The 9,253-nt window shown below is 37.1% G+C and overlaps 1 protein-coding gene across 1 annotated transcript in view; it reads right to left on the bottom strand.

Annotated features, from left to right (window-relative positions):
- Window positions 1–8,741, bottom strand: part of LOC148833049 (A-type potassium channel modulatory protein DPP6-like) — a 223,082-nt gene extending 214,341 nt beyond the window's left edge. Inside the window, exon 1 of the mRNA XM_088918245.1 lies at window positions 7,774–8,741. Coding sequence (XP_088774371.1) covers window positions 7,774–7,965 — 192 coding nt within the window. The 5' untranslated portion in view covers window positions 7,966–8,741. The remainder of the gene's footprint in view (window positions 1–7,773) is intronic.
- Between the last annotated feature and the right edge of the window lie 512 nt (window positions 8,742–9,253).

Below are 9,253 nucleotides of genomic sequence, written 5' to 3' on the forward strand. Positions count from 1 at the left end.
CAGAAAATGTCAGCATTGTAACTGCAAGCCTAAATATTTTGAACAAAATGTGAAAAAGACACAACTTGAGCTCATATCACCGTGCTGAGCATTAACAATACTGCACAGTTCTTGTTCAGTCTGCTGTATAGCTCAACATTGGTAGCATAGTATAGCATCTCATTGATGATTCCTTTCTGGCAACTTCAAACACACAGAGAGGTACTAAACCTCAAATATGGACAAGCATTCAGATTGAAAACTCACTCCCACACGGTATAAACTTTGAAAACTCCAGCACTAGCAAAAAATGTTGAACTTTTTGAGACTTATATCACATCTACAGGGAAACCAAAAATAATGGGTAATGACATGAAATGCTATTCGCATCAAATGAAAGGTGTCTTGGGATAGACAGACATACACAACTTGGAACTGGAGTTGTGCTAGATGCAGCTATTGATTAATGTATCTCTTCATCCTTCAGGTCTCAAAGCAACAGAAGGAGCTAAAGTAGAGATCTACTGTAGTTCAAAGGCAATACAAACCTGACAAGAACAAACAAGATGCTTTGTGCACTCACAAACTACTGTGCAGTTTCAAGTCCTTTCAAAACACAGATTTTCCCGTTGGCCTCCAACAGATTACTACAGCAGTCTGTCTTTAAAGACACGCAAGGGGATTGTGGAATCAGTCCTTCATATACTGGATAATCTCATTGGGGTCGCTGCTAAGTCTTCTACAGAGGAAGGTATAATGTGGACTGCACATGAAGGTCCTATTGAAAGAAAGATTCCCATCAGCAGAGACAGAAATACTGGGATGGCAAACAGTCACAAGCAATGCAGGATTATGTTTATTTCAAAGGGACTGTTTTGAAGAGGTTTGTTGGATTCATTGTCAATATCGTGTTGCTTTGGTGTTTTTCAAGTAATCAATTCTTCTTTCCTTTGTGCTTATCTAGTTCTCAACTTTGCACAGTTTTTCCAACTCCTGACTCTCTGGAACATACAGTACATTGTACACATATCTGCAGATCTCTTCTAGTAAAGTTAGCTTTCCAAAGAGTTTCTCAAAGTGGATTTACAGGAAATGTTTAGATAAAGCAAATTGAATAACCAACCTGTTGGATCAGTGAAACTCAATTACTGATCTCTGTTTGGCTACATTAATTTTGACAAACCACATCAGCATTCAAAACTGTACAAAAGTCATTAATAAATTAATGTACTAAGAGACTGCATGGCTTCTGCACAGAGCATTTCTTTGACCAGTAATTTACCGACTTGGTTAGAAGAAGGACTGCCGATCAGACAGACATTATATTTAAACCTAGCAGTTGCAGCCAATCAAACTCTTTAGTCAACATACTACTTACAGGCTTTGCTTTACACATTAGAGTTTTCTGTTCAGAATATTTCCCCCCAAAAAACCATATTGTAAAGAAAAACACCTGCTTTAGAAAAACTCTAAGAAGATACCCTGAGCCCAGCTATACTAAAAGGAAGGGACAGCACAGGTATAGCAGAACTACAACTAAACAAGAAAATAGACATACAGTATAAACAGCTTTAATTGGTAGGTTGGCAGGGATTTGTTTCAAACAATATGTAATTGTATACATACTGTATGAACTCATGCAATAATGCACTAGGTTAAAAAGTTGCAGGTGTAACACAATGTATATACATTTTCTATTTAAATAAAAGAGTTTAAATTGTTTAGTCCTAAAGATACTGTATACAGCAGATTCAAAACAGACACATTTTGCACATACTGTGTGAAAGTCCCAAATTCAGAAATGCTCAAATCCAGTGTTACCACTGCTGACTGAAAAAAATATGTCAAAACAGGTCAAAATAGAACACATCTAAATCTCACTGTTCTAAGGTCAATACATGAGAAAGTCAATATACTCTCATTTAAGGAGGATTAATTTGAACTAACTTTTACCCTTCAAACACTACAAGAATTAAGAAGCAGATGCTTGCTGATTAATTAAGGATGCGTTATTGAATTCTGGCACGTCACTGAGGATTAGTAAAAAAAAGTGCATGTTTAAAATCTGCACAGTAGTCTGACAGTGAACCCAGAGCTGATGTTGAAACAGCACTTTGACGACAACTGTCAACTACTCTTCAAAACTGCTAGTGTATACTGTATATCCATCTGAAGTTTCACATGCAGCATATTTGGTATTCTAAGCTCATTATCAAGGCCAAGTGCACAGAAGCACAAATATGCACAGCAAAGGGGATCAGAAAATTTTAAAAACAGCCTCTAAGGATACTTATTTAATGTTTATAAATTAAACTATTAAACTAACAGTATATTTCAACATTTAGTTTGAAGAGGAGAATCATTCTGTTTGTCTTCCCTAGGGGCAAGGAATAGTCAGACTTCCCTATCTGTGGAGAAAACAAAGCAGTAAATAATCTAAAAATAAAACTCTGAAATTACCTTCCAGTCTTATCTAAATGACAATTACTCATTTTCATTTTTAGTTCTGTTTATTTTTTGGTTTCCTGGCAATAGGGAATGTACAACGAGCTATAAAGCTGTATTTTTTAGCAATTTCAGAAGCTATTCTTTCAGAATGCTGGAATTAGCTTTTCATGCACTTGAAAATGTTCTAAAAAGAGCACAGCTAGAGATGGCAATTTCCACACCCACACTGTCCAAAGAATCCTCTTCTGTTAACTTTTGAGAAGTGTACTTTTTCCCCCAAATTAAAGCTTACATTTTAAGAACTGTAAAAGGTCTGAAAAGAAGAATTTATCTTACACTAAAACAGTGTCAGCATGCATGAAGAAGCAGAAAAATGTCAGGAGAAGATGTGCTTCATCAGTGTAATGTCGTGTCACGTGCTGATGATTTCTCATAACATAACGTGAACTTCTCTTGCCATTTGAGAAAAATATAGACATGTCATTTTCATCTTCTAAGCAATGTGTAAAAAAATTGAAAGGAAAAAGACAAAGGGATATAGGGATCTATAGTTTAAAGTGTAGAATTCAAAATTAGGTAGGCTATGTTAAAACTGCATAATGTGCTAATAAGACTATAATTTTATTTTAGTAATATTATATATAATTTAGAATGTTGTTTTCACTTTTGTATACTGTATAGTCCGATTTAGTATGTCCAACACTGGCAAGCTAAAATAATTCAACTGGAAGGGATATTCCAGATATTCCGGCTATCAAGTATTCAAAGTTAACCCAATGGAGTTTTTCGGAGTCAACAGTAAAACACAAACCAGAGGACACACGTAGGAGTGAGGTGGTACACACAGGGTTGTGAAAGTACGAAAGTTGCCCAACCATGAGGCTGAAGCTGATACTCGGACATCTTTTAAGAAATGGCTGGATGTGATCTTTGGATTACCTGCTAAAAAAAAAATAAAACAAAATGACCCCCTGGAAATGTCCTTATTATCTTAACCTACCATCTATTTTGAGAATTGTTTAATATACCAATCACAGGGTTAAAATGTTAACTCAGCACAGTTAAAATGCTGAGATATATTACCCATACTGTTAATACTGACGACAATAATATAGTTACTCTATACTTCAATGTTTAAGATGCATAGCAATTTAGAACCTCAGAAATGCCATGATGAGAGGAATCCATTCAGGCTAATTTCATCCTTTATCTCTGTAGTTCGACAATCAATGCTGGTTGCACTGTGAAGGAAACCCTCAAGTATGAACATCCCTTGATCCACCTTCAGAAAGGTGCAATTTCTAGTAGACTGTCAAACCTAACCTACATGTCTTCCAGAAGTTAGACGAAACTGAAGATCGAGGATTCTGAAGCTACGAGGCTAATTATCATGTCATTATTCTGCCAGAAGTAAGACAGACATGTCATAATACTTTATTGTTTCCCTTTCTACACTGGCATTTTCATAGTTGTTGTTATTGTCTTGCTCAGATTTGTTTCCTTTTGTACCAGCACTTAAAGTAAAAGTATTTGTTACTCTATTAAGCTAGTAAACAAGTACACAGAGAGACACATATTACAAAAGATTCAGTGCCATTAATCTTGAGCAGGTATTCTCATATTTTTGCCAAGTAATCACAAAACTATATAATATACTTGTGAAAAAACGGTTATTTTTGAAGAAGCACACAGTAATCATTTAAATCCTTTTCTTTACTAAGATATATCAACATTTACATCAGAAGAAAAAAATAACGAAAGAATGACTGATTACCACTGTTCATGCTAGTTTAAAACTACAAGGTTACACACAGCAAATGTCGATGCCCTGCCCAAGTTATGGGGAAAGATATTCGTGTAAAGTAAAAAGAAAGTGAGTATATTAATCACATTTAGAAACTGCTTGCTGAAGGATGGGGAATTCACCGTGTGTAACTTAATTTCATGGCTGTGAATAACAATGCTGTTATTATTTGGATGAAAATTACAATAATATATCATGGGGTTGATAATTAGGCCCTGAGTAAAATTAGGCTTGTATATTATTTTTCTATTATCTTTTAAAGCTATCAATTACTAAAGGTTCAACTAACCTTTGAAAAGGAATTGTCAGTGCCCATTAATAATTGAATAGTACACTGATGCTGTCAGTAGGAGCTGTCTCTAGGGAGAACAGTCGCCATAAAGTTGCCTGGCAGTGCTACAACAACAACAACAACAACAACAACAACAACAACAGTAGCACTGATGAAGAGGATAACAGAATTTGGTTTGCATTTTCATTTTGCTGGTGCAAACAGTACATTTAACAGTCTTGCTCAAGCATGTCTTAAATTATAACTAAAATAAGGACGCTAGCATATACAGTATGAACTTCTTCTCCTTATATGAGGATTTTAAGTACCATCCTATGAGTCTTCATATTTTTGTTCTTGTTTTTTTTTAATTCTCCCATGTCAAAACAAGGACAACATCATCTCACACAAAAAGCATCTCTTCCTAACGTATTTTTTAACATGGTGATTTCTCTTAGAATAGGTCAGTGTAAAATAATGATCAGTGATTATTGCTACTGCTGTACTCAAAACTTTTTAACGTGAAAGAAAAATTTAGCCCCAAGTAGATTTTTTTGTGTTTATGTTTAAACATATATTTATGTAGTCCACTTACTGCAGCAAAAATGTACAGTATTATTCCGAATACCTCATTAGCACAAACACACCTTGCATTTTTCTGATATCTTATGCATCACAAAGAAAGCAAATCGTTGCACGTATTGAGCAAGTAAACCTAATTAACTTTAACATGCACCCGTCATTCGTCCCCGTATTTTAATGAAAGTACATTATTATTCTTGTTTTAAGTGTTCTAACCGTAGATAACTGAACACTGAAAATAGTACCCAAATGAACCTGTAACGTTAACTAAATAAGGAATGCGAGTCATTTATCGTTTAGTCTGACATCAAACTGCCAAATGACGACGAGGCAAAGCAGTTCTAATCATTGTTATCTTACAGAATATGTAATTCAATTCAATACCCATTAACCCATGTAATAAAGGGTAAGTGGCACACATTTGCCGATAATTTATTTTAATGTTTCAAGCATTGCTGTCCTTTGCCTTTAAAGCTGTTGTGGCTTTTCTCTGCTACAACAGCCGCAATCATTCATCACCGCCCACGACGTGCTGTCCTTGTTATTGAGGTACTCAGCAGGTTTCGTGCCTACTGTATACTACCGGATGAGAGGCGTCTGTTGTTTATTGTTGCTTAAACAAATCAAAATTTAGCTGAAAATTATTTCTGTGTTTAAAAAAAAAAAACGCGAACTTGTGTTGAATGTCGCAAAGAAAGGCACGTCTCATTTCAGCACCCGGGACAGCAACACAACGCCACTCGAAACACTGCAATCGCTGCACTCAAGTCACTGATTTCAAACCAGGGCATCAGTATTTTTACACCATGATACATTTTTTAAATGTACCGCAAATTTCTCAATTTAATTTAAGCTTGTGAAGACATCGGCAAGACCCCGAATCCTTACTTTAAAAATCATCGTTTAACTCTTAAAGACTGTAAAGACATAGATGGACCATTTTGACTACCGTACTGTACAGTACATGTGTCGGTGAAGTCAAAGATCTTGGGATGGAAGTCATTTCTGAAGTTTATGAACAGGTTCCCGACAACGCGTTTTTTGCGACGTTTAGCTATCAGCAGCCAGTTATTCACACAAACACAAAGCGTAATTATGCAATTGAAATATTTCAACACTTGACGGGAAACACATTTATATACTCAATTATTCCTAATATGAATGTATTTAAATATACTGCATATAAGACAGACCGCTAGAGAAACAAAGCAACCAATCATCCTTTACAAACCAAGGCGACACCTACTGCTAAAAGGTTCTTACAGCGCACAAAAAGATGCACACCATGCTGTAAATGCATTACACCCGGTACACAGTAAAAGGACCGCCGATAAAAGCTGCATATATCAAATACACGCTGTTTCGTGTATTCCAACATCCTGGTTTTGAATGAATTACACATATACACATTTAGTGGTCAACTGTTTCCTGTACAACGTGAGCCGTGTAACGTTTTTTTTTTCCATTTCATTACTTGGACAAAAGCGGGGAACTCGTTGTGATAAACCTTAATGTAAAAGAACTTCATCATTTAAATTATTCACATCCAAAGGCGATACATATTGACTTACTTATTTGTGTAATATTAAACTTTACCATGTGTATTTCGTACTTTAAATGGTGAATCATATAAGCCACGAGTTTGTTCTGATTTTGAACCTTCAAAACGTTTTGCGCTCGCGTGAGCCTTGCTGAAGGCATTTTATTTCCATAGTAACCAGTTATTGTATTGTAAACAAGTTCAAGTAAAATATCTTAATTTAAGATGATTCTTTGCAAGGCTTCTACTTTTAATACAACAAGACCCACCTAAATACGCAACTTTGAAAGCGCAGATTCGGAGAGGAACTTGAACGCCGGAGATTTTGAAACTGAAATATACGCATTTCACACAAAAGGGGGGGAAAGAAAAATGCCGATTGCAAGATCATCAAAGAAGAAACTGTTCTAAAAGGGTACTGTCTGCAAATCCCCTCGGAAAATTACAAATCTAATAATACTCGCCGCAGCAGTGTGGCTGGCGTGCCATCTGTTTGATTTATTGCCTGTGTTTTTAAAGAGGCTGGCCAACACATAGCTGAGATTAATCGATCCGCTGAGGTTTAACTCTTCCATCCACCGAGGACTGTGGACAGTGCGAGTCACCAATCGTTTGTTACTAAGGGAAAACGGAAAGCTAATCACTGAAGCTCCAGCATGAGGAGTTTATAGGTAATGAAAAAAATACCGCAATTGAGATTAAAGTCGCGACTACAGCGCTTTAAGAAAAGGCACAACAGATACCTGATTGCGTGATGTATCACATTGAGTAAAAGCGTTAGAAAATACACAGAATACGGAAAATTCGCAAGCGAACTTTTCCTTACGTTTTAAGTTCTCTCATTTAGCAATTACAACTCGCAGCAGAGCACAGGCAGACATGGGATCCTACAAAAACAGAAAAGGGTAATGGAAAGACTGATAGAGATGAAGTTAATATTCTCAAAAGGCCGAGATGGCAAGATAATCAGGCTATCTAGAACCACATAGTAGTGGGTGGATTATTTCTTTTTTGTTGCAGTCTTCACCTGTTTAATAAATCATAACTGTTACGATTTTTGTTACAACAAGCAAAACACAAACAGCGCCTGGAATGAGCGTCTGGCAGAGACAACACGGCAAGAGAGGCGTATAATAAGATTCGTCTTACATCCTCATCTTCACATTCACTCCTGTTCTGATACTGGAAACGGGGTCGACCGTCTTGCAAGGGGCGTGGGGTCTTCCCGGCATTTTCCTCTTCGGTGCACTGACCACCAAGAAGGTGACTGGTTTCAGGTGGAATAGGAAAAGATCTGGAGGTATTGATCTTTCCGGTAAATCTCTGATACAGTGAAGCCATAAGTCAAATCGGAACACTATTGCATGTCACAAGAGAAGACTCAAGTTTTTCATCAATCGACCGGTATTTCTTGCTTATGATCGCGGCTGCTTTCGAAGGACTTAAAGGCAAAGCCTTTCCTCCTGGACTCCGAAAAGCTTACGGAGAAGACGACCAGAAGCAATCCGCGAAGGAATTCGATTAAGCGAGTCTTTTAATTAGATGAAGAACAGACATTTACAACCCAAATCTTAACAATAAACGTATAAATCACCCCCCAAAACAGGCGGACGGGGGCTCGGTCAGTTTGCTGAACGTTGCATACCGGAGGAGAGTGGTCCAAGAGGTGTCAATATTAGTTAAAGTCCGCTCTACATTCAAAGCACGTTGTTTCTCCTCCTCAGTCCGTTGGGGGTATCGAGAATCCTGTCGTCCATTCTATACAAAGGCGATTCATTTACTTTTGCTCCACAAAACTTGAAGATAAAGGGGCTTCCTACCAACATGACACTAGCAGATAAAAGAAAAGGTTCAAAGAGAAGAGTAGCCGGAACTGACGAGGAAGAAGGACGCAAAATAATCGTGTTACTCTGACGATGCTTTCTGCATGAGAAGTGAGCACAGTGCAAACTGTTCAAAGACTGTAATCTCTGGAACAGATCGCTCGCTAATATTATAAATAATCACAAAAAAAAACCAACATTGCTCATCCCGGTAAACTGGAGATAAATTTATAAAGAAAGAAAGAGGCAGTTGTGGCAGCTAGGAAACGGATCAACGCTGCGTTACAGTGAGCCGGTTCATGGAATTTGTATTCCTAGTTAATAATCTTTTTTCCTCTTTTTCAGTGCTGCAGCGGCTATAAACCGTGCTCGAGCGCCGCTCCGTGGTTAATAAAAACATAACATCCACCAGTGAACGGATCGATACTGCACAAAACGTTTTGATTTTCTCTTGCGCTGGCAAGTCAAGCATTTAAATGTGATCTAACTGGTAGAAACGAACTTTAATCAATGAATCTTCCCCAAAAGAGCAGAAAAGGGTCATGTCTAGTGGAAATAAAAATGCAATTTTACCTTTAAAAAGGGGGGGTATCTCATGTGGCCAGGTGTAATGGAATCAATCTCTTCTTTTGTGGTTATTAGGTGCACCATAATAATTTATTGGTCTCCAACTTTACTGCAGACACCATTTGACACTAGCTACTTTATCTTCCATGAAATGACAGCAGGAGACCATTAAATAAGGTACTCGGATTACCAAAAAAGCAGAACAAAAACCAGCCGTAGCTATTTTTGGGACTTACAAA

This window comes from Atractosteus spatula, chromosome 6 (genome assembly GCF_055471065.1).
Source record: "Atractosteus spatula isolate fAtrSpa1 chromosome 6, fAtrSpa1.hap1, whole genome shotgun sequence".
In the NCBI taxonomy this organism is placed as follows: Eukaryota; Metazoa; Chordata; class Actinopteri; order Semionotiformes; family Lepisosteidae; genus Atractosteus; species Atractosteus spatula.